The sequence below is a fragment of the Trematomus bernacchii genome, unplaced genomic scaffold, assembly GCF_902827165.1.
Source record: "Trematomus bernacchii unplaced genomic scaffold, fTreBer1.1, whole genome shotgun sequence".
Lineage (NCBI taxonomy): Eukaryota > Metazoa > Chordata > Actinopteri > Perciformes > Nototheniidae > Trematomus > Trematomus bernacchii.
Window position 1 is genome coordinate 11,614,970 of NW_022987698.1, and position 26,493 is coordinate 11,641,462.

The 26,493-nt window shown below is 47.2% G+C and overlaps 1 protein-coding gene across 1 annotated transcript in view; it reads right to left on the reverse strand.

Moving 5' to 3' along the window:
- Positions 1–1,063: 1,063 nt before the first annotated feature.
- The window catches only part of LOC117489910 (protein-arginine deiminase type-2-like), a 36,704-nt gene continuing 11,274 nt past the window's right edge, over positions 1,064–26,493 (reverse strand). The window contains exons 7-16 of the mRNA XM_034139491.1: positions 24,497–24,684; positions 17,854–17,957; positions 17,508–17,619; positions 6,231–6,338; positions 5,930–6,081; positions 5,699–5,846; positions 5,224–5,317; positions 5,048–5,127; positions 2,144–2,302; positions 1,064–2,049 (exon numbers count right to left, since the gene is read on the reverse strand). Coding sequence (XP_033995382.1) covers positions 1,816–2,049; positions 2,144–2,302; positions 5,048–5,127; positions 5,224–5,317; positions 5,699–5,846; positions 5,930–6,081; positions 6,231–6,338; positions 17,508–17,619; positions 17,854–17,957; positions 24,497–24,684 — 1,379 coding nt within the window. The 3' untranslated portion in view covers positions 1,064–1,815. The remainder of the gene's footprint in view (positions 2,050–2,143; positions 2,303–5,047; positions 5,128–5,223; positions 5,318–5,698; positions 5,847–5,929; positions 6,082–6,230; positions 6,339–17,507; positions 17,620–17,853; positions 17,958–24,496; positions 24,685–26,493) is intronic.

A 26,493-nucleotide genomic window follows, 5' to 3' on the forward strand; every position in this document is an offset into this window, starting at 1 on the left:
TGTCCCACACCACTTGTTGACTTGATGTCTGTGTACAAGTGTGTACTGTGCATGGTGTAAATCGGCTTGCCAAAAACCTCTGTACACTGTTGCCATGCTTGACATAGAAGTGTTGTCCCTGTGATTTGTGTTTTATCAGAAACCAGCCAACATCTCCAGAGTGAGTTCACACAGTTTCCTACTTTATTTGTAAAGTGTAATATAAGTAGGTGACCCAAGCACTACATTTGCAGAGTTATTTCGTATGGCGACCTCTGGGAAAAAAATATGAATTTCACTGTGACTCCTCTTGAAGTTGCCTTTAAAATGATTGTGTCCTGCGAACTGCTTTGAAGGAGGGTCATATTTGAAGGCACTGTGTTGCCTCCAGCTGGCTTGAATGTAAAAACGTAGGCAGACATGTATTTATTTGTACATATCTGCCCCGATGAATGGTGAACTGTGTTATCTCCTGACTGCAGAAAAACGTAAAGGTCCCATGTCATGCTTTTCTGGTTATTACCAGTCCCCTTGTGTGTTATGTAGCTTTTTATGCATGTAAACGGTCTGCAGAGTCACAAACCCTCAAAGTACACCCTGTAGCGAGTAAAACTCTAACACAGAAAAGACCTGTCTATGCTGCCCCAGAACGCCTCGTTGGAGATTTCTCTTTTTCCATTGTTTACTTCTTGGGTATAGTGACGTATTTTGGGTATAGTGACGTAACGTAACGTCCGCGGAGCCGTTACGTTTGGACCAATCCGCGGACTTCCTCACACACACACTTGGCGGGACATTGCGAGGCTCGCTGCTGCGAGGAGCGGGACACTGTAAGCTGGCTCACTGGTGTTGGGTCGGCGAGACAGCGAGACACCGCGGAACACATACTATACAGAGATGCTGTATGAGAAACCAATGTGAGTTTGGAAAATTGCACAATATACATTTATTTTAGTATACCTCAACAATGGAATTATGATCAGTAGAAATGGCCATGACATGGGACCTTTAAGTCTGAAACAGCTCCCCTTTTCAGAGCAGAGAAGCTTATTCATGTTTTTCCATTTATGATGAAGGAAAGAACTGACATATGGAGTTTATTTTAGTAATATGACTGAAGCGGACATGAGATTTATTGTCTTTGGTGATTTAAAAACAGCATTTCCAGTCTGTGAAAGTGCAAAAGGGTTCAGACACTGGACCAAATGCAAAACAGCCCAAAGTGGGTTCATCAAGCTACAATCTTTTGCTTTTTACTTGAAAAAGGCATTGAAAAGACATAAGGACACATTTTTGGTAATAATGACACATATGTGTATTACAGCCTCTGAAATTGATTCATGAAAAAATGTCAAATGATTTTACTTTGGAAATGCTTGAGTAGATGATGTGCACCCTCTTGTGGCGATGTAATATTATAGCATATTACTATGTGGTACCGTTCATCTAACTGTGCTTGTTACAAAACCACAACAAAAGGAGGGACCCTTTTGTGCTCCATTCAAATTATTGTATTTCTGTTCTTGTCTGCTTAAGCCCTTGTTTGTAAATATTGCTTTACATATCTTTTTGTAAATAAAGCCACCAAAAATGTTTATTAAAGAAGAAGATGCATATTAGACCGAGCCCTTGGTTAATTGTTCCTACACACGTGATAACTGTGCAATTTCTTTGGGGGGGGGGGGGAGATTGGCACGCATTGCAAGACTATGAGAAAATAAAGCGTTTCATGATTTTAAAGAAAATGTAAGGCAAGAAAATGAGAGGGGCTGCGTTTGTTTTCTTGAACCTGAATCTGGTCCTCTAACCCTTCTCCACCCACGGATCAGTTTTTATTCACATCTCCAGGTTCCACCACTTGAAGTAAAACGGTTCCCTACGGACGTTGGAGCCGCAGTGCACCTCTCCCAGTTGTTTGTGGTAGGAGGCGAAGTCGTCGATGAAGGTGCAGCTGAGACCCAGGCCCTCCATCAGGGAGCACATCTCCACCTCCAGGGCACAGCGTCCATTCACCTTGGGGCCAAAGGGCTTCGGAATGCCCAGGTTTTTCCCCAAGACGATCATGTTCACCTGGAAAGAGACAAGATAGATCATAAGACTCACGGTATCGTCTCGATTTATTTCAAACAATCACATACTGTATAAGCAATATGTCTGCACACACCATGTCGGGGTAGTAAGCCACGGCTCTGAGCTCAGTCTCAGCCTTGTTGTTGTCGTTCACCTCCATCACTAACTTGAAGAGGATTGGCAGGTCGATGATGTCCTCGTCGTCCAGGCCCAGCTCTCGCATCAGCACATCTCTGTTCCAGTCAACGCAGCTCTGAGAGAGCAGGCAGTAAAAAATACATCATCCATTACACAAACTATACAACACCCAATTTGTATCTGTAACCTCTTACAGGGTCTCTCAAAAAACAGAGTGCTTTAAGCAAAAGAAAAAATACATTTTCCTGTACTCAAGATTGAGGGGTTACGTATTGTAACCCTAGTTATATAAGCACAGGCGGAGCCCTCTACTGGACTCTATGGGTACTACCCTCAATCATGCCATGCGAGCATTCACCTACTGAGATATCTATGAACGTAGCCGGCCCCCGGGGCGGGCCTACCTGAATGCGCACGCAAGCTCACCGTATATAAGGCGGCCACGCCTCCTGACTGTCATCCTACACCCTCTTCAGCGAGCGGCATAGGACAGACAGGGCCCCAAGTAGAGGGCTCCGCCTGTGCTTATATAACTAGGGTTACAATACGTAACCCCTCGTTATATCTTACACAGGCCCTCTACTGGACTCTATGGGTACAGTGGGTGGAGCCCTGATGCATAAACGCCCTGTCGTCCAACAACATCGACCCATCACATTGCCCCTGACCGGCTTTTGGTTAACAGCCACTGCACCGCAACTACTTCTCCCTTGGTTGTGACCGTGGAGAAGTCGGGGCCGCAGCTACTTGGCTGGTAGAGCACACTTATGAAGGGGCCTGGCGTGGACCAAGACACCGCCGTGCACATGTCCTCCACACTCACGCCGTTGAATAAGGCTGTTGACACAGCCATACCCCGTGTAGAGTGTGCACGGACCCCCGTGGGGAAGGCTCTCCCCGCCTGTCCGTAGGCATGTGAAATGCACTCGCAGAGCCATCCTGCCAGGCGTTTCTTGGACAGAGCTTTACCGGCTACACCACCCCCAAAGCACACAAACAGCAGTTCAGTGCGCCTAAAGGCAGCCGTGTGCTCCACATAACATGCTAGCGCACGCACCGGACAGAGGAGGTGCAATCTAGCCTCACTGGCCCCAATATGGGGTGGAAGATTAAAGCCACCTAACTGAATAGCCCTTGATCTGAACGAACTCCTTAGGCTCTTGGGAACAAAGGAGGGGTTCGGTCTGAGTGTCGCCCCGCTACGGTCACCCCGGATCAACAAGCAACTTGGGTGCTCCGACAGAGCGGTCAGCTCGGACACTCTCTTGGCTGAAGTCAAGGCAAGTGGCAATGCTGTCTTCCATGACAGTGCTTTCAGGGAGGAGAGCTCCAGAGGCTCAAATGGTTCTGTGACCAGAGCCTCGAGCACCAACGGCGTGCACTACTGGGCGCTGCCTCCTGACCCCCTGCAAAAACCGCGACATAAGCAGCTGACTAAAGGCTGACCTGCCGCCAAATCCCTCAAGGCAGGACGAAATGGCTGCTGCATACACTTTAACTGTGGAATGAGCAAGCCCCCTGTCCACCAGTAACTGTAAGTACGACAGAATAGAGCCCAACGTACAAGATAGGGGCTCTAAACTCCGCTCCTCACACCATCGCTGGAATCCCAACCACTTTGGCTTGTAACAGGCTGTGGTGGATCCTGCTCTTGCTGCCTGGATAGTCTGGATAACTTTATCAGACAATCCCCCTTGTCTCAGCCTGTCCCTCAGGAGCCAAGCCTGGAGAGGTTGGCCCAGAGAGGGTAACGCCCCTATTGCACCTGCTTCCTGAGACATCGCCCCCCAGAACTGAGGAATCGCCCAGGGCTGGCCCACCATCATCTGTGTCACCTCTGCGAACCACGGCGCCCCGCGGCAATCTGGGGCCACTAGGATGACTGACAGACGTTCTCGTCTCACCCTCCCCAGGAGGGGGAGAATGAGGTGCAGCGGTGGAAAGGCGTAGAGCAGCTTTCTTGGCCATGACTCGTGTGCAAACGCGTCCACCCACCCCCAAGGGTGGATTGTAGAATTCAAACAAAAGGCAGAAAAAGTGATGCAGAAGGCCATACAAGCTCAAACAAGTTCATATAACAGGGCTGCTGATTCCTAATACACATCAAATATGTTGGAACTTGGTAGGGAGAAAAGACAAATGGCCTTCATCATGAAAAGTGTTCATCAGGAGCTTTGATACAAGTGGTCAAGCGGGGGCATATTCAGACTAACAACAGCAATGTAAAATGTTAGTCTTGAGAGCAGTGGAAACTTGTTGTCAAAAGGGATGAATCCTTCACTTCATCTGGCTTTCTGTTGGATGAATCTTACTTTGACAGGATGCAGGGGAAACAATGTTAAATGCATGCTGCCAACTGTAAAGATTTATGGTCGGGGGCTGTTAATTCAGTTTTTCTTGATTTATGCTTAGACCCTTATTTCCGATAACGGGAAAACATTGATGTGAAAGCATCCTGACTTTACCCACATCCAACACTTTTTAAATAAACAGAAACGCTGACAGTGAGACAGTCGTTATCCCCTAACATCAATGCTTTCCTTCACTAATGCTCGAGTCATTTGTCTGAATGGGAGCAAATCCTGCAGTCTGTATCTAAAATCATGCCGAGTTTACACAGAGTAGAAGCTGTTATAGTGCTATATTAACACCTACAGTTGTGGAATGAGGTTATGAGTGTAATTTCTGGCTGGCGGTTGTCTTGAGAAGGGAAATATTTTTTAATGAAAAAGTACAGAGGTGATTAAATGTTTGTGAGAATGTTGCTATAACTTTGCAATTAGATCTTCGGGGGATTGTATTCCCTGCACCAAAAAGTAGACAAAGCAAGCTGTTGGTCTTACTATACAATCCCACTCACCTGCACGTAGTTATTTTCAGCTGCGAGCCCTTTGTCATTCAGAATCTCATCCACTGTTTGTTGTTCTTCATCTTTCAGACCTTTTTGGAAGTGGGGAGGATAACATGATGACTGTGTGCATTGCTAAGAACTCATTGTGTAGTTGTTTTTTCCAATTTAGTTTGAGACAGGCCTACCCTCGAACAGTTTGGCTTGCCCGTGTCCATCCCTCTGTAAGCCTCTGAATAGTTTGTAGCCTGCGTCCGGGCTGGCCAGCAGCAGCCGGAATCCCTGTGCACAGAAACACAAGAGACAAAGATAACAGCAGCTGCCCCATTGTTCTGGGAGCTCATTCAATCCATCACATAAAAGCATGTCGGTATCCACCGGTAACAGCTAGCAGCTTTCTGTCTCCTAACTATGCAACGTATCCTCATAAAACAGTGTGTTTCATATATTGAGCAAAGTTATTCCGTATTTTTCGTGCATTCTCAAATGAATGACATGCAAATTGACACGTGTTGCACAACAGCTTTTTCAAAGTAAACTTGCTTCTTCACAGAAATGAACTTTGTAGTTTGGGTTAAAATGACCACTAATGTGGTAAAGATAAAGCGCAAAGAAGGCAACTTTTGGTTCAAAATAAGTTTCTATTTAAAAGGGATCATTTACCTTTCTGTCAGGTGCAGGAACAAAACTCATGAATTCATCTATGTGGCCGACTAAAAGCCAGTCAGAGAATAAGGCAACGGGCTCCTGAACCTTCTGAGCCCACAAGAAGTCTTGGACTACTTTGGTCATGTTGCGTCCTTTAGTGGCCCTTGAAGAAAAAGACAAATTAATTAAATAATGTTGACAAGTCCTCGCCACCCTGTGTCATGTGTTTCCCTGTTACAAACGTACGTAGGGAAAGCCACTCCGATGAGGATTCTGCCCAGGGGGTAGTTTTTCCCATTGACGGTAACGGGAGGACTAACCTCCAGATTACCGAATGAGTCCAAACTGCTCACGTCTTCTCTTTGGGCCACCCTTGTCACATAGCCAAAGTCGGGGCCCTGAGGACATGCAGGTGGTTAAGGCTCCTGCTCAGACTTGAGGAAATACTCTGCTTTCAACATTTGTGTTGAAGGTTGTCCCCGAAAGGGATATACAAATATCTGGTTAAAATTCTTGAAACTTTATTTTTTTTTAAAAGGAGTCTCACCAGCAGCTCATCGTATGGAAAATCCTTGAGACCACGATCACGAGGAGAATCCAGAACAACAGGAAACCCGTGATGAGGTGAGTCGATGTATCCAAACTCCAGCTCGTCCTGAAAATTAGACGTAGAGATCTTATCAAACTTTTTTAACAAAAATCTGAAATATCCTGACTCAAAATGATGCAGAAAAACGAATTTATGCTTTTATAACCTCTAGGCTGGATTACTGCAACTCCCTTCTATCAGGCTGTCCCACCACATCCATTACAAATCTTCAGCTAGTACAAAATGATGCAGCCCGTATACTAACTAAAGCCAGGGAAATGGACCACATCACTCCAATTTGAGCAGCTCTACACTGGCTACCAGTAAAGCACATCATTGATTTTAAAATACTTATTTGAACTTACAAAGCGCTAAATGGTCAGGCACCTTCGTAGCTAAAATGTATTTTAATCCACTATTGCCCCCCTAGAACATTACGCTCCCAGGTTGCAGGTCTGTTAATGGTGCCCAGAGTCCGCAAAACAAGATCAGGAGTCAGTGTTCAGCTACCAAGCTCCCTTTCTCTGGAACCAACTTCCTGTTTTAATCAGAGAGGCAGAGAGAGTCCAAACCTTTAAGAGTGCGTTGAAGACCTACACTTTTAACAAAGGCCTCAGTTAGAGCTGGTATTTTATGGTATTCATTTTTATTTTATTTTTATGGTAATTCATTTGAATGTTTTATGTATTTATATTGACTTTTTTTGTATCTTATTTTATTTAGTTTTCTCATTTTGCTGTAACTCCATCATATACAATGTTGTTGTTTGTTTTTAATCTGTAAAGCCCACTGAGACAAACGTGGAAACACTTTATATTAAAGGTGGGGTAGGTAAGTTTGAGAAACCGGCTCGAGATACACTTTTTGTTATATTCCATGGAATGCTCTTAACATCCCGATAGCAATGAATATCTTAAGTGCTTTGACAAAAAAATTGGTCATGTGCGCGTTCGTGTGTGTTGGAGGAGGGGCTCTGTAAGGAAGTGGCAGATTTTTTCCGGCTGTGTATTTTCAAATTCTAGCGCACTCGAGCTGGTTTCTCCAAAATGACCTACCCCACGTTTAAGGTACACAAATTCACCCTCAACTAGTTGTTAATTAACATGCATGTTAGCAGTATATTGGCTATTTATTAGTCATTATAAAACACTTATTAATGCCTTATTCTACATGACCATATTCAACACACTCTCACTCCCTAAGCGTCCAGGAGCGACGCTTGGTCAGGGTCCCATGGCGTCCAGTTGTGACGCGCCGAGGCTCCTTCAGCTTCATAAACGGACGCAAAGAGCTTTCAACTGATTGCAATGTATTCCCATCGGCGTCGGTATTTGACGCTTAGGGAAGCACGGCATTCGTTTGTGTCGGAGGTTGTTAAAGGCAATGTGAGCGTCCATTCCCATTGGATAACGGAGAATTGTACACCCGGAAGTAAGTATTCCCCTTACTGTCGATTGATTTGACAGTGATATCTCCACTACTCATCAACTCAAAAACACCAGATTATCCTTGTTAATTAAACAACATTGATAGGTTTTAGTGTGTGTACAATGCTTTTGTCACGTTTTCCCCTTCAATTCTGAGAAACAAGTCGTTTTCTATGAGTTTTGGATGGCTGAAGACATTACATTACCCACAATCCTCTGTAGCAAACATAGACTGTATAAAACAATTAAATAATACATTATTCCGAGTGTGCTTGCTTTTCTCTTTGAAAGTCATCACATAACGGCATTGTAATACACGTTTCGGCTGCATTAAATATGACATATCTGCCGTAGTTAACTCTGCCCTGATGACAAGACTTCTAGACAAACAGGAACTGCCGCCAAAACTGAAAACTTGACGTGGATCTTAAATATATAAGCAATTAAACAACATCTTACATTTCTTTTCACACAATACGTCTCCTTGCAGTATCAACACTAATTCGGCTGACTTTTATATTTGATCCAATTGGTAGATAGGCTGTATTTACGCCATAACGGTGCACAGCTGATAGAAAGGGACACCTACTGGTTAAAGCACGTTATTGCATTTTATAATTGTATTATTAGATATTAATAGGATCCCTATAAAGTATATTCTTTACTCGTCGTTATTCTCTACTAATAGTTAATTAAAGACTGTATATAATGGCTATTTTGCACATCCCTTTCAAGATTTCAAGATTTTCTAAGGTTTATTGACATATCATATTATACACAACTACGGTGTAGTTATGCAATGAATGAAAAACTTGGGTCACAGGTTCCTCAACAGTGCATTACAAGACATCTATCAATATGTGTGTACCTCCACCATTACATTGTCATATTCTGCACATTTCTTATACTATCTACATACATCTTAAGAGTATAATACATATGTATAATATCAGTTAAAATAAGTGCTTACACATAGTTAACATGGCAGGAAAGCAATATATTAGACGTTAAGTACTTTGTCAGGCTTAATATTTATCTGTAGATACAAATTTCACTGTGTGTGCTGTGTGCTCTGCATGTGTGACCATCAAAGAGGGTTTCATCCCTCCATATTCATCTTCTCTACCCCCAAAGCTTTTTTCTTATTCAAAAGAAGACCTTAACCTAAAGTATTCTTTAATGTTTAAATAAAGCCTTATTTGTTTGTCTGTTTTGCACATCCTCCTATTAATATCTAATAATAAAATTATAAAATGCAATAACGTGCTTTAACCAGTAGGTGTCCCTTTCTATCAGCTGTGCACCGTTATGGCGTAAATACAGCCTATCTACCAATTGGATCAAATATAAAAGTCAGCCGAATTAGTGTTTATGAAGCTGAAGGAGCCTCGGCGCGTCACAACTGGACGCCACGGTACCCTGACCAAGTGTCGCTCCTGGACGCTTAGGGAGTGAGAGTGTGTTGCCATATTCTACAAGTAATAGGCCATTACTTGAGAGTTTTTCCTCAATAACCCTCTAATTAGTGCTTATTTATTGCAAGTAAGGAAGTTGTTGTACATGAGTTTTGGTCTTAATATGCGCTGCTCAATATGGGCCTAATAAGGCTATACCCACCTGTTGCAAAATTGGAACTGTGGCTGCAGGCGTACTGCTCTTCTTCACTTAAAGGTAGGGTAGGTAATTCACTTCAGAAACACTTTTTGTTATATTCAATGGAATGCTCTTAACATCCCGATAGCAATGAATAAATGAAATGCTTTGACAATAAATATATACAAATATTTCATCTGTGGAAGCCGTGGCTCTGAAACTATAAGTGTTAATTGAAAAAATTTGGTATTTCTATCTAAGAATATGTTTTGGGGTATTGACAGTTCAGCTACCAATAGCAAGGTGATATTGACCTGTATGTTTCATATTTGCACATTTATATTTTTGTAACATTTTTACTGAAGGTTAGACAGGAAACCGGGTACAGGAAGTAGGAGAAAGTAAACTGAATAGCATGGCAGAGTAGACTATAGAGATGGCAAATCCGGATCCTTTTACGGACTCTGAGTCAGTCATTGAAGAGATCCGGATCATACGAGTCCTTTGAGTCATATGAGTCAGCATCACCAAGAGCGCAGAAATCCTACCGGTGAAATCAAAAAGTTGTTGAATTTCACGAGCATATTCAACTAACGTTACATTAACCTCCGCTACACAGTGTCTTTTGCTTTAATAGAAAATGTTGATCACAAAAAAAAGGGTTATTTTGCGATTTGGCGAATCTGAGTCTGCTGTTGACTCGTGCATGACGACGAGTCTGCTGGATCTCTGGATCTGCTGCTATAGAGTGGCGAAGTCACGCCCATCTACTTCCGGTCCATGGGACCTTATTTCGGAAAAGTTATGTATTGAAGTCAATAGAGAGAGAAAATGTATCTTTCGATCCCGTTTGAATTGTGCCATGAATTACACATATGATGTTTGTCAATCTTAAAAAAATCATTTCCGTGTCAAAAAGTCACAGTTTGTCGTAAAACTGTTGAAATATAAGACTATGAAAAATATGCAACTAGAAAGACTACAAATCCCAGAGTCGCGTAAGTGATGTCATAACTGATGTCACAATTGTTTTCCTCCACTAAATAAGAGATAGCTAAGATAAGATAACTTTAACAAGATGCCTGTGTGCTTAGTTCCAGGTTGTTATCATACCAGCAATGGGTCTTGCTCGTTCTTTCGCTTCCCGTCTGATGAAAGGACCAGGAGTGGCTGGATCAAGTTAGCTACCTAGCTAGTAGCAAGCACGTTAGTTAGCATTACAGCCTTAGCCTTGTCATTTTTATTAGCCTTAACATGAAGTAACATTAAGTAACCCAAAATGTTAAACAGTAAGAGTAGTAGTCATATTTCGTGAACCCTTTGAAGAGTACTGTCACACCGGTGTGATCATTCTATAATACACCATTTAAGCCCGGGGGAGAAATGCTAACGCTAACGCCACATTAGCATCGGCGAGTCTGCTGGATCTCTGGATCTGCTGCTATGCGGTTACGGCTCTGAGTCCGCACGAGTCTGCTATGTTTTGCACAGTGAGTCAGGATTTGCGAATCTCTGAGTCTGCTGTTGACTCGTGCACAATAGCCGCGGGAAGTAGGGGTGCTGGAGGCGGGGCTGCAAATGGTGTACATTTGAAAAACTTCATGTTACTGTTGTTGAAATCTCTCCCCACTTTTGTCCACACCCCCTAAGTAAAATGACTTCACAGTTCCCGCGGCTATGCTCGTGCATGACGAGTCTGGATCTCTGTATCTGCTATACGGTTACGGCTCTGAGTCCCCACGAGTCTGCAGGAAGTGAAGGAAGTTCCCTTGATTCAGTGAGTCAGGATTTGCGAATCTGAGTCTGCTGCTGACTCGTGCATGATGAGTCTGGATCTCTGGATCTGCTACGGTTACGGCTCTGAGTCCGCACGAGTCAGCAGGAAGTTTCACTGATCCGCGTCCACTCCCCTGAGCCAAACGATAACTTCTGGCAGCTATCCTACTTGCTAAAGGCTAGGCAGATGGACTGGGGTACGTTGTAATGTGATTTTACATGTTATAAGGAGAGTAGCGAGTGACGCAATGTATAGTTTTAATTTGTACGTCACCAGGTGTAGGACTCAAAGGACTCGGGTTAATGGAGAGGGGAGACTCGTCACGACCACCTCATTACTAGGATCCGGGTTAATGATCCGGATGAATCAGGACTCACCCATCTCTATAGTAGACTACAACTAATTTTCCCTATGCAACCTGAAGAGTAAAAGGGTCAAGTCTGTCAGAAAGCAATGACTGTAAGTGTAAGCCTTACACTTACACTGTAGGGATTAGTAACATGTATTGTGTTTATGTGTGACATTTGGAGATGTTTAAACTCAATGAGAAAATGCGTTAGCATTCGCGCTAGCGTTAGCATACATGCTAGCGTTAGCCATACTAGCCTGTATAGCCTACATGCTTATTGCACAGCTAGCATTAGCTATATTTACCTTTTTTACACCTAAAGGTGGGGTAGGTAAGTTTGAGAAACCGGCTCGAGATACACTTTTTGTTATATTCCATGGAATGCTCTTAACATCCCGATAGCAATGAATATCTTAAGTGCTTTGACAAAAAATCCATACAAAAATGTCATCTGTGGAAGCTGTAGTACTGTAAAAAGTACAACCAATCATTTTAGCTGGCCCGGCTAAAATAACTGGATGGCCTACCTGCCTGTCAGCCTTCCATCTGTGCACAAACTTATCTCGTGCCCTCATTGGTCATGTGCGCGTTCGTGTGTGTTGGAGGAGGGGCTCTGTAAGGAAGTAGCAGATTTCTTCCGGCTGTATATTTTCAAATTCCAGCTCACTCAAGCTGGTTTCTCCAAAATGACCTACCCCACCTTTAATCTGTGTATGTTACACTTGTATGTATGAGATCATTAAGTGCCTTGTAACTTATTTGTTTAAAGTTTCACTCCGTTTGAATGTCAGTGGACTGCAAATAAGTCAATAAAGGAGCATGGCTGCTCATTCCCTGGCTCTCAAAAGAGTTTGGCTGGCTGTTTAATCTATGTTCACACTGAGACAGTACAACACATAGAGAGAACAGTACACCTATTGTGTAAGTACATTCAAGCAGGTCACACAGTGTATGATCACAAATACATAAACTCTGTTAAAAATCAGTTTTTATTAAAAAGTACAGGCTGCATATGTGTTCTCAGCCTTGGAGAAACTTGACATGTTTCCTGGTTCATTAATAAAACTGATATTTCAACATGTGCCTACTTTGTTCATGTACTGTTGAGGTTAATTTCAGTAGTTGTGTGCTATTACATTACATGTTACTTGTTAGACGCTTTTATCCAAAGCGACTTACTGTACATACTCAATACTGTGGACAATCCTCACAGGAGCAATTTGGGGTGAAGTGTCTTGCCCAGGGACACAACGACATGCTGACTGCAGTGGGGCTCGAACTTGTTATCCCCCTGAATCAAAGTTCAGCGCACTAAGTTCAGAGCACTACTCCACTGAGCCACAGCCTGCTATAATGTATTTACAAAGTGTGAAGAGGTGGCAACTTCAGAATAGGGAACCTGTTCAGGTCAATTAGAGTAAAATTACTAGCTTATTGGTTATCAACAAGACTTCACTTTAAAATAGGGAACATATTCTTAGACAGAAAAACCTAATTTTGAGTTATTTAGACTTAATTAACACTTACAGTTTCATGTCTTGTTACATAAGAATAGATCATATTTGTTAAGTGTTATTATGGGAGAATTAGGGAGACCAGGGACAGTTGGAACACGGGTTGGTTGTAACACCTTCAATATCTCCAATCACAAACAAGCTAGAGTGATGACACTCACTCTGCACATGCGCAGTTAGATGGTGAGATCGCTGAGAAAAAACGGAGCCACGTTTGAATTTCTCGCGTAAGATATCGGCAAAAGTGTGTTTCTGAGGTAAAATATTAACTAAAATGATATGATGTATTTTTTGGATACTGTCTTGAGTTCAAATGTCTAGGAATCCAAACTAGTATTATTAGAATCACTGTTTTGTAAGCTACAAATATAACTAGCTAAATATGGGTCAAGCTAGCAATCAGGCAGGTTCACAGGGGGTGAAAGCAAGACTGGTGGTCCTGGGACGGATGTAACGGGACAGTTTACATGGCACATTTACAATGATGGCTCATTTGCTTGAATTATCAATTGTTCATTCAAGCATACAGTTGTATTGTTGATTGGTGTGCATTGTCCCTGTAAAAATAAACAGAATAAAATACTGTACAGTAGGCCTAAAGTGTGTGTGTGTGTGTTTACAGTATGCCAAATGTCAGAAAGAGGAAGACAGACAGGGGAGTGCCACTTGCTCTGCTGCAGATGGGCTCAAATGAAGTTCAGGAGGGCAAATCATTCAGGGAAGTGGCAAAGTCCCTGGATATATGCCATGTCACCCTGTACCGGTTCCATAAGAAGAGGCTGAGGTTGGAGAGTCAGGGATCACAAACACCCCCAAGAGTAGGCTACTGGACACCCAAGAAGGTGTTCTCAACAGAGCAGGAGATACTTTTGAGAGACTACCTGATGGAGGCAGCTGATTTATATTATGGTCTCAGCTCAAAGGAGGTAGGTCTACATAATTAAGGTAGAATAGGCTATCTATACTGAACAAAAGAAAAGTAAGTGATCAAATATATTGAGGCCTATAGTGAACAGACAAGTGAAATATTTTCCAATGTATATTCATTTTAGGTGCGGAAGTTTGCCTATGAATTGGCAAAGAACTACGAATGCAACTTCCCTCAAACCTGGGCAGAGAAAGAGATGGCCGAAGCTGACTGGCTCACAACGTTTTTGAAGCGGCACCCTACCCTCTCCATACGCAGACCTCAGGCTACCAGTCTCTCACGGGCTACAAGCTTCAACCGAACAAATGTCAACAAGTTTTTTGACAACCTGTCTGCTGTCCTGACGAAGCATGGTTTTGTCACACAGGACATTTGGAATATGGACGAAACCGGAGTCACAACTGTCCAAAACCCTGGGAAGATTGTGGCCAGAAAAGGGACCAAACAAGTCGGCAGTGTGACATCTGCAGAGCGGGGCACTCTCATCACACTTGCATGTGCTGTAAATGCATTGGGGAATTCCATCCCTCCAATGATGATATTCCCCCGGAAGAAGTTTCAGCCCTTCTTCACCAGCAATGGCCCTCCTGGCTGTATTGGCACAGCAAATGGGTCTGGGTGGATGCAAGAGGAAGACTTTGTGGTCTTCCTCAAGCACTTCCAGAGCCATACCAAGAGCTCACAGGAGTCAAAAGTGCTGCTGGTTCTGGACAATCTTTCATCCCACCTTTCTGTGGAGGGGATTGATTTTTGCAGGAGCCATGGGATCATCCTCCTCTCTTTTCCTCCCCACTGTTCTCACAAACTACAGCCCTTAGATCGCACTGTATGTGGGCCACTGAAGAAGCACATCAACAGCCGCTGTGACAACTGGATGAAGTCTCATCCAGGATCCACAATGAGCATTTACGATCTGCCGGGCATTATGAAGAGTGCCCTTCCTCATGCTGCAACGCCATCAAATATCCAGGCAGGGTTCGCGTGCACTGGAATTTGGCCTTTTAATAGAGATATTTTCAGTGACATCGACTTTGCGCCATCCCAAGTCACAGACCGCCCACCACCAGAGCCTTCTACCAGTGCAGCTCCAACACCAACTGTGGCATCCTCTCCTCCACTCGCAGCCTCCTCTCCTCCACTCGCAGCCTCCTCTCCTCCACTCGCAGCCTCCTCTCCTCTACTCGCAGCCTCCTCCCCTGTCAGGCCATGTGTGGAGCCTGGGACATCATCCTCTGCAACGCCTTTCTCACCCATGTCCATCCGTCCACATCCAAAAGCTGGACCAAGGAAGCAGACCACTATTACCCCATTCACACCAACGGTGTTTCGGGGCCGGTTCGGTGCTGGTGCTTGAAAAGCACCGGGTTTTCCTGTTCACACCGCAGCGGAGCAGCCTCTAAGCTCCGGAATCCGGTTCGTTTCGAGCACCAAAAAGTTGTCCGTGTAAAAGCAAGAACCGCTTACGTCGGAGGGGGGCGAGATTAACCTGAGATAACAGTTAAGGCGAGTACGGCAAATAAAAGTTGTAACCAGCAGTAGTGCTGAGCAAAGTGACTAGAACGCAACCACACACTTGTAAAAAAAAAACACGCTTTATAAAGTCAGGCAACACTAACCAGGCTTCGTGTGATTCTGTTTATTTGTACCTTACTTTGACCATCCGTTCGCTGTTATTGATCATTGTGGAGAGCAGGCAGACGTTTTGTTTGTTATTATAGCAGCTATCGGATGGAATCAATACATGGGCTGCACAGGTTGTCATGTCCGACTATCACAAGTAGAATCATAATGAAAAATACGCCGGTAAAAAGTGCCTGTAGAAAACGGCTTAGCAAGTAGTCAGTTTAGCTTCGGTTGCTATGCTAACATCACCCATGTTATACCAGAGAAACTTTCATAACAGCGTTGTGATGCCAAACAGCGTCAATTCAGACTGACACACATTCACTTAAGGGGAACTGGGGATATGTAACAGCTGCTTGTGTGACAATACTTTAGAGCCGTGTGAGCTAACCCGGAGCTAACGGGAGAATACACTCCCGTTGAAGAGCAGTCAGCACTGCAGCGGTCGGTAAATGCCGCTGAAACACATTAATAAACAATGAACCACGGCACTCTGGAGAAAAGTATAAGGTTGGAGAAGTCGTTATTTAATTTAATCTGGCTTCGTATGATTAAAAGCAACACGATCATCGACCCGACGCAGTCCCCGGCCCGTTGTTGTTGTGAGGTGAGCTCCGTTGGGGAGAAACTCAGCGACGTAAACTGTGACGTCATGACGCAGCAGCGGCAGCACCAGTCGGGCTCTGAGCGGTGTGAAAAGAGCCGGCGCTAAACCGAAGAACCGGTTCTGAACCAGAAAAGTTCTAGCACGGAGCTAGAAGGGGAAAAGCCTTGGTGTGAAAGGGGTAAAAGGGGAGAAAAAGAAGAGAAACCGCTGTCCTCACAGACACTCCTATGAAAAATCTACTCGAGGCTGAGAAAAAAAGATCAAACGCAAAGAAGGGTAAAGCGAAGACAAAAATCAATTTCTGCAACAAAAAAAAAAACAACAAGAAGCAGAAGATACAGGACTCATCTGATGAAGATGAGGCCCAATACTGCATTGTGTGCCTGGAGAGCTACTCCAGGTCCAAGGAGATCTGGCTGCAGTGTTGCTCCTGTAAAGCCTGGGCACACAAGGACTGCACAGATGGAAGTGCCTTTTACACCTGCCACAACTGTGAATCTGATTAATTCTGGTGTTCTGTTTTAAGTTCTGTTCAAGTTCTGTTAATTGTTCATTGTTTGTTGGAGGATGTGTGAAACCCCATTAAAATCTTGTTGCCTTAGAATTTGACTGCTTTCCCTATTTTTTGTCATGTAGTGTGAAAAAAGGTAACCGTTATTAACATGTTACAACCGTGCCTGGCATGTGCTACAACTGTCCCTGTACACAAGGACAGTTGTAACAGTTGAGTTTTTTTTTTTTAAATACATTTTCCAACCTGTACTTATTTCATGAAAACATCTTAAATACATTGTTTCAGTAGCTGACATATTGATAATGTATAATATAGCAAAATGGCTATCCTATTGTAAATGTTTTTTTACTTATTGGGGAAAAACCCAAAAAGTGTTGCAACTGTCCCTGGTCTCTCTACTATTCTTGTGGTACTACTGCCTTATTAGGCCCATATTGAGCGGAGCATATTAAGACCAAAACTCGTGTACAACAACTTCCTTACTTGCAATAAATAAGCACTAATTAGAGGGTTATTGAGGAAAAACTATGGAGCTAATTTCCTGCCATAACTCCACAAACAAACTAAACAGGTTTTACAAATGCCTCATGATTCACTAACAAACACAATGTGGTTTGCAAATACAAAACACCATCTACAAACTAATGCATTTAGTTTTGCAAAGAAAAAACGTGTCTATCAAATAAACACATACCATTTTTCTAATAAATCATGTTTCAGAGACAAATTCAGCATAGGTTTTACAAGTACACACATTTTTTTTACAACTACAACACTTCTTTTTACAAGTACAAAACTTTTTCTTCTCACGGCGGAATATTACTGCCAAAAGTCACGTGACTCACTCACGTGACTTTTGGCAGCAATACGTATTTTTTCATATAACACATTCGACTTTCTTACCTGCATCCAGCGATCTCCTCTGTTCATATACTCATGGCAGATCTTAAGCTTGTAACCGCTCTTTGTGACAAGGTTCCTCATTCCTTTAAGGAACTGGTAGTTATCAGATGTGCTGAAAAGGTAACCACAGAAGAAGTAAGTTCCTTATGCAATAATGTGTCGAAATCGAAAATTATCTGAGTGATTATGGGTAAAACTGAATACTCAAGAATGGGAAGTGAAACCATGAAGACTAAGTGTGAATTTGGTAGTATGAGTAACAATGAGGGGGATTAAGAGATAGTGAAGATAGTGTTGAAACTTATTTTGTCACAATCATCTCTATTATTCATCAGTCTGCTCTTACCAGCAGACAAACACCTCCACAGGCTGCAGGGTGTTGGGTGTCATGATCCAAGGTGCCACTCTGAACACGGCTGTGTCTGTGAAAATTGGCGTCTCAGGGAGACCCTGTCAGAGCACGAGAGAGGCAGCTGAGTACAAGTATGTTAACTAAAAATCTTTCTAAGCCAACAAAAACATACTCAAAACGGATATAACCTTTGCTGTATTAGGTTATATCTCTCACAGGCTCCGCCCTCTACTGGACTCTATGGGTACTACCTTATCATGCAAGCATTCACCTACTGAGATTTCTATAGACGTAGCCGGCCCCGGGGCGGGCTTACCTGAATGCGTGCGCATCTCACTTCCGTATAAAAGGAGGCCTCGCCTCCTGACCACTATCCTTTACTCTTCAGCGAGCGGAGGTGGTAACCTAGCACTGAGTCCGAGACATACAAGTGGGAGAAAGGAAGTAGAGAAAGAGAGAGATATTGTGAAAATGGAGCCACTCCTGGAGCATCGTAGTTGCCCGTCGTGTCCTGGACTGATTGCGGGAGCAGACCCGCATCGTCAGTGTTTCCAGTGCCTGGGACAGGATCATGCTGAGCAGGGAGCGGGCCAGACACCGGCCTGTGCTTCCTGCTGTTCGATCCCGATGCTAAACCGCCGGCATCGTGCGGAGCACTTCTCGAGGAAGTTCGGCCCACAGGTGCGCGGAGAGGAAGAGGATGTGGACCTCGAGGTGGTGGACATGGACGACCTGGAGGACGTGCCGTTTGAATTCGTCCTTCCGAGGGACCGAGTGGTCGACTTCGCGGAGGAGGATGACGACATCTCCTTGTCCGACACCCCCGGGTCCGACAGCCAGGAGGGCCCAGCACTCAGGTCTGCGCGACTGGACTTCCCAGCGGTGATGACCCAGGCAGCGGAGCGTGTAGGCTTACCGCTCCCCCCACCGCTGCCACCGAGGCCTGTAAGCCGCCTTAGGCAGGGGTTTTACGGCCCGGTGCTTCCGGCGCAGCCGGCTTTCGTCTCGCCCCCGTTGCCAGACATCTGGCAGTATGTGGAGGCGACATGGCGGCGTCCATTGAGGACGAAGGCCGCCATAGCATCCATGTCGGGCATTATCAGGGTGCAGGGCCGATCAGACACGGTGTGTTCTGGCGTGCCCCCCCTCGACGAGAGCCTGGCGGCCCTTCTATTGCCACGATCAGCTGGTTGGGCGGAGGGGAAGAAACCTCTGCCCCCGCTGCCGCGGGACCGGGAAGCCTTAGAATATTTGGATAAAATGTTCAGGCTCGGTTCACAGAGGGCGGCTGCGGCTAATAATCTGGGTGTGTTGGGCGTCTCCTTGATTACTCCTCGAGCAGACGCCCCCGCTCTCCCGTCTCAGGACGGGGAGGATTATCCGGACCGCTGCATAGGTCAGATGAATAATCTGATCCATGGAGTGGCCACCGCAGCCGGGCGAGTGATGTCCTTAGCCACAGTGGCGTCTCGTCATGTGTGGCTGGGACTCACCGCGCTGCCCAAAAAGGACCGAGCAGATCTCCTTGGAGCCCCCGTTTCCACGGAAGGGCTCTTTGGGTCTATAGCCTCGGTCACTCAGCGTTTCAGCCGTCTGGAGGAAGAGAGGCTGCAGCTTAGCCGCATGTTGCCGCTAGCTTCTCCCCAGGTGTCACAGCGTCCTCCGCGGGCGGCGGAGCGCAGTGCAACGGTGAGACGGAGGGAGAGACGCCGGTACGAAGGTCCCGTGCCGGTAGCACCCTCCGCTTCTTCAACCAGCCCCGTGGGGCCAGCGTACCGGCACTCACGGGGGCGGGCTGCCCGGCCACGGCAGTCTCAGCAGCAGCAGAGAACCGCCGGGTCGGGAGCTCCGCCAAAACGCAGCTGACTGGCGGAGGGAGGAAGCGTCTCAACGGGTCTCTCCACCCAGGACGCTAGGGTGAATCCCACCTCCTCCCTGTTCAATGCCCAGGTCCCTTTTATTAGGAAAACTAATAAAGAAAAAGGTGATCTGTATCCAAGTCTGAGTGTCATTTGTTTTCACAATCCTGCACTCACACACATTGTTGACTGTACATATTCCCCACTCGCTACCCCGGTTATTTCTCCTGTAAAGGAGATAGCTAGTGGGCATGCGCAGATGAGAGAGATAAACCGCAGGAAGTGCTATAGTAGCGCTATGCGGGTGCAGGGACTTGCTAGTCGGCGCATTATGGTTAGGGAACACACTACGCCTAGAATAAAGGCTCCTAATAATACAGTTTACCGTAGTGGTAAGAGCTGCATTATGGCGGAGCTCGCGCTCTCTCAAGAGCCCATGGTGTGTTCAGGGACCTCAGGTGAACACAATACGTCAACAAAAACTCCGGTTAATGCTGGTTACCATGGTAATGAGAACAGCGTTAGGGTGGAGCGCGCGCTCACACAAGAGCGCGCGACGGTGTGTTCAGGGACCTCAATAAAAAATCGGCCCTTTCTGTGTCGACCCTCCATGGGCAAATCTTCCTTTCACGGGGGATTTTGCGGCGGAACGGGTCACCAGAGAGTATCACAGCTTTATAGCTGCGGCCCCACAGCTAAGGGCTTGTCCATTAACTCAATATTATGGGGAATGGAAACTCAGCTGTGTACTGTCAGAGTGGATGGACAGGACGCTGAGACGGGGTTATTCACTCCAGTTTTGCAGCGTCCCACCTCCATTCAGAGGCATGCGAGAGGTAATTTTATCATCCCAAGAGGAGATGGGTTTCCTCTCAACAGAGATTCAGGCTTTGGTGCAGAAACAGGCAGTGTCTGTGGTGCATCCTCAGCAAAAAGAAAGGGGTTTTTATTCCATGTACTTCCTGGTTTCCAAGAAGACAGGGGAATTCAGACCTATTCTAGATTTGCGCAGCCTGAATCTTCACATTTGCCGCAGGAAATTTCGCATGTTAACTATCAAACAGTTAATGGGGCTAGTGCAGCCGGGCGATTGGTTCACCACCATCGACCTGAAAGACGCATATTTTCATGTGGAGATTGTGCCAGAGCACAGGAAATATCTGCGTTTTGCCTTTCAAGGGATAGCCTACGAGTACAACAGACTCCCGTTCGGCTACTCCCTATCCCCACGCACATTCAGCAAATGTGTGGCCACAGCGCTTCAACCGCTGCGTGCCCAGGGCATGAGAGTTTTCTTTTACATAGACGACCTCATAGTCATGGCTGGGTCCCGGGAACAGGCAATGTGTTGCACAGCACAATTGATCACACACCTAACCAAATTAGGCTTTGCGATCAATTGGAGAAAGAGCACCCCCATACCTCACCAACAGGCGTTGTATTTGGGAGTGGGGCTCGATGCAGGCGCGCTGCGTGCCACCCTGTCAGAGAACAGGCGTGCGTCCCTTCTCAGGGCGGTGCACAGGCTGCAACAGGGGGCAACAGTGACAGCTTTAGCTGTCATGCAGACTCTGGGTCTCATGGCGGCTGCTCACGTTGGGGTTATTGCATATGCGCCTGCAGAGGTGGTTTTCCAGTCTACGTTTGGATCCCAAGAGGCACAAACGGCGGCTGGTGACCATCCCCCCCTCAGTGGAGGGCAACCTCCGGTTCTGGGGGTCTCCCGGGCGCCTCCGGAGGGGGTCTCCACTGGGGCGGGTAACCTCCTACATCACAGTGTTCACGGACGCATCCAGAACAGGATGGGGAGGGACCTGCCTGAAGAGGGCTATAGGTGGGCGCTGGTCTCTAACAGAAACACGACACAGCAACCTCCTAGAGCTACGGGCGGTAGTGTTAGTCCTCCAGCATTTCATGCCCCTAATTCAAGGGAGACATGTATTGGTCAGGAGCGACAACAGCACCACAGTGGCTTATATCAACAGGCAGGGCGGAGTCCGCTCCGCCGCCTTGTTGGCCACAGCGGAGAGGCTGTGGTTATGGGCATCAGAGGTGGTATTATCTCTGAGAGCCCTCCATATCCCGGGACTGGAGAACAGGGGGGCCGACCTCATGTCGAGGGGCGGCCCCCTGCCAGGCGAATGGACGCTTCACCCGGAGGTGGTGAAGCAGATCTGGGCCCAGTTCGGGAGAGCGGAAGTGGACCTGTTCGCCAACAGCCACTGTGCCCTGTGGTTTTCCATGGCCCTGAGCGACGACCCGCCTTTGGGGGTGGACGCGTTTGCACACGAGCCATGGCCAAAAAAGCTGCTATACGCCTTTCCACCTCTCATTCTCCCTCTCCTGGGGAGAGTGAGGCGAGAACGTCTGGCAGTCATTCTGGTGGCACCGGATCGCGTCGGGGCTCCGTGGTACTCAGAAATGACACAGATGAAGGTGGGCCAGCCCTGGGCGATCCCCCAGTTCTGGGGGGCGATGTCTCAAGAGGCAGGTGCAATCGGGGCGTTACCCACTCTGGGCCGTCCTCTTCAGGCTTGGCTCCTGAGAGGGACAGGCTGAGACAGGGTGGATTGTCTGACAGCGTTATTCAGTCTATCCAGGCAGCTAGAGCAGAATCCACCACAGCCTGTTACAGGCCGAAGTGGTTGAGATTCCAGCATTGGTGTGAGGAGCGGGGAATAGAGCCCCTATCTTGTGAGTTGGGCTCTATTTTATCCTTCTTACAGTTACTGGTGGACAGAGGGCTTGCTCATTCCACAGTGAAGGTGTATGCAGCAGCCATCTCGTCCTGTCATGAGGGGTTCAACGGCAGGTCAGCCTTCTCTCATCCACTGATGTTGCGGTTTTTACAGGGGGTCAGGAGGCTGCGCCCGGTGGTGCACGCCTCCGCCCCACAGTGGGACCTGCCGCTGGTGCTCGAGGCCTTGGTCACGGGGCCATTTGAGCCTCTTGAGCTCTCCTCCCTGAAAGCACTGTCGTGGAAGACAGCGTTGCTACTTGCCTTAACGTCAGCCAGAAGAGTGTCCGAGTTAACCGCTCTGTCGGTGCACCCGAGCTGTTTATTGATTCTGGGTGACCAGAGTGGGGCGACACTCAGACCGAACCCCTCCTTTGTGCCCAAGAGCCTAAGGAGTGAGTTCAGGTCGAGGGCTATTCAGTTGGGGGGTTTTAGTCTTCCACCCCATGGGGGGGCTAGAGAAGCTAAATTACACCTCCTCTGCCCGGTGCGCGCATTAGCATATTATGTAGAGCGCACAGCTACCCTGAGACGCACTGAACAGCTGTTTGTGTGCTTCGGGGGCGGGGTGACTGGAAAAGCTCTGTCCAAGAAACGCCTGGCAGGCTGGCTTTGTGAAACCATTGCACACGCCTACAAGCAGGCAGGGAGAGCCTGTCCCATGGGGGTCCGTGCGCACTCCACACGAGCTGTGGCTGCATCAACAGCCTTATTCAGCGGTGTGAGTGTGGAGGATATATGCACGGCGGCGTCTTGGTCAACGCCAGGCCCCTTCATAAAGTTTTATCTCTTGGATATGTCTGGCTCTTTCTCATCGTCTGTACTTGCTGTGGCAACACAGGACTGGTGAGGAGGGGGGGGGGGCTGTGGGTCAGTGGGCATCTGACCCCCTCCCCGGACGTAAATGCGCTTACATTTCTCCGGACCCCTGGAGGGTCGCGGGGTGATGTAATGCGCTCTGGGCCCTTACAGGGCTGAAGGGCTCCCCTCGCCTGCCTGGGGGCAGGAGGGGGAGAGCCCTCCATACTATTGTCCCTACACACTCTGCACAGGGTCAGTGGCGGAGTGGGGGGACATAGGGGGCACTTGCGTTCTCCCCGTGCTCTTTAGGGACTCAGGAGGGAGAGTGCATAGTGAACCCCTACAGGGCTGCAGACTTTCCCTGTCTGCCTATGGGCAGACGTAGGGGAGTCCTCAGCACTATTTTTGAGCACACTTTTTTGCGAGGCAAGCGCGTCAGGGTGTGCTCTATCGGCCGCAGCCCGGACTTCTCCACGGTTACAACCGAGGGAGAGGTGAGTGAGGCGCAGTGGCTGCTAAAGCCGGTCAGGGACAGTGAGGTGGAACGGTGTGCTGGACGACAGTGCGTGCATACATCGGGGCTCCGCCCACTGTACCCATAGAGTCCAGTAGAGGGCGGAGCCTGTGAGAGATATAACGTTGGGTTACGTATTGTAACCCTTGTTATATAAACACAGGCGGAGCCCTCTACCTTGGGGGCACTGTCTGTCCTATACCGCTCGCTGAAGAGTGGTGTAGGATAGTGGTCAGGAGGCGAGGCCTCCTTTTATACGGAAGTGAGATGCGCACGCATTCAGGTAAGCCCGCCCCGGGGCCGGCTACGTCTATAGAAATCTCAGTAGGTGAATGCTTGCATGATAAGGTAGTACCCATAGAGTCCAGTAGAGGGCTCCGCCTGTGTTCATATAACAAGGGTTACAATACGTAACCCGACGTTATAAGAAATGGTTGTGTTCAAAGTTTAATTATGTTGTTTGAAAGTTTGATTTTGGAAATAGTGGTTTCACACAAACACTTGTTTATCTGAAGGTCCATCCACTAACTTGCTTTCAGCCAGATCAACAGAAAGAGACTGAGTTGTGGTTAAGCTATGAAAAAACAACTAGGTGGACCATGAGTTCATCTGATTTTAAACGTATTTGTTCTGGACTTTTTTTACAATTTCATTTTAAACAGGTATATAAAGTACGTAAAATGATTAGTTGGCGTTACATTATAAATGTCATGTTGCAGGTCTTACCTCAGAGATGGGCTCTAGCAGACTGAGGTTGATGCTGATGAGCCCATCGAAGTCTTTGTCAGGAAACCTGAGGCCCTCCACGTAAAACTTCATCTCCGAGACGCCTCCGAGGTAAGGCACCTCCTGGGACAGGACCTCATTGCTCAGCACCAGAGGATATTCCTTCACAAAAAGGTGGAAGATTTTCTCTGGGAAGCAATAACAACACAAACAATGCTTGAATTATAAGGTGCTTCATTGCATGTGCTTCAATCAAGTGCTCCCTCTCCCCTACCAAACAAAGAATGGTTGAATCTCACTACAGTTTCACTTTCAGCTACCTTATAGTCAATATGGAGCATAGCTAGCAAAAACGGGGGGGTTACGTATTGTAACCCTAGTTATATAAGCACAGGCGGAGCCCTCTACTGGACTCTATGGGTACTACTCTCTATCATGCTGTGCGTGCTTTCACCTACTGAATTTACGTAAACGTAGCCGGCCAATAGGGGCGAGCCTACCTGAATGCGCGCGCAGGCACCCGCCGCCCCACTATCCTATACACTCTTCAGCGAGCGGACCATGTCTCCCGAGTCCCTCAGGAGCATGGGAAAACACAAGTGCTTTATGTCCGGGGGGGGGGGTCAGATACCTGCTGACCCACAGCCACCCCCCTCTCACCAGTCATGCGTTGCCTCGGCAAGCACAGACGACGAGAAGGAGCCAGACATGTCCAGGAGATAACATTTTATGAAGGGGCCTAGCGTAGACCAAGACGCCGCCGTGCATATATCTTCTACACTCACGCCGCTGAATAAGGCTGTTGACACAGCCACAGCCCGTGTAGAATGTGCACGGACCCCAGTGGGGAGGGCTCTCCCCGCCCGTCCATAGGCATGTGTAATGCACCCGCATAGCCATCCTGTTAGGCGCTTCTTTGAGAGGGCTTTTCCAGCCACACCATCCCCAAAGCACGCAAACAGTTGTTCAGTGCGCCTAATGGCAGCCGTGCGCTCTACATAGCATGCTAGCGCACGCACTGGGCAGAGGAGGTGCAATTCAGCCTCCCTGGCCCCAATATGGGGTGGAAGATTAAAGCCACCTAACTGAATAGCCCTTGATCTGAATGAACTTCTGATACTCTTAGGAGTAAAGGAGGGGTTCGGCCTGAGTGTCGCCCCGCTACGGTCACCCTGGATCAAAAGACAACTTGGGTGTACCGACAGAGTGGTCAGCTCGGACACTCTTTTAGCCGAAGTCAAGGCAAGTAGCAATGCTGTCTTCCATGACAGTGCTTTCAGGGAGGAGAGCTCCAGAGGCTCAAATGGTTCTGTGACCAGAGCCTCGAGCACCAACGGCAGGTCCCACTGCGGGGCGGAGGCGTGCACTACTGGGCGCTGCCTGCTGACCCCCTGCAAAAACCGCGTCATAAGCGGCTGACTGAAGGCTGTCCTGCCTCCAAATCCCTCATGGCAGGACGAAATGGCTGCTGTATACACCTTAATTGTGGAATGAGCCAGCCCCCTGTCCACCAGTATCTGTAAGTAGGTAAGAATAGAGCCCAGCGTGCACGACAGAGGCTCTAGACTCCTTCCTTCACACCATCGCCGGAATCCCGCCCACTTTGGCCTGTAACAAGCTGTGATGGATTCTGCTCTTGCTGCTTGGATAGTCTGAATAACGTTATCAGACAGCCCCACCTGTCTCAGCCTGTCCCTCTCAGGAGCCAAGCCTGGAGAGGTTGGCCTAGAGTGGGTAACGCCCCTATTGCACCTGCTTCCTGAGACAGCACTCCCCAGACCTGAGGAATCGCCCAGGGCTGGCCCACCATCATCTGTGTTACCCCCGCGTACCACGGCGCCAGGTGGCGATCTGGGGCCACCAGGATGATTGACAGCTGTTCCCGCCTCACCCTCTCCAGGAGGGGGGGGATAAGGTGCAGCGGTGGAAAGGCGTAAGGCAGCTTTCTTGGCCATGGCTCGTGTGCAAATGTGTCGACCCCCAAGGGCGGGTTGTCC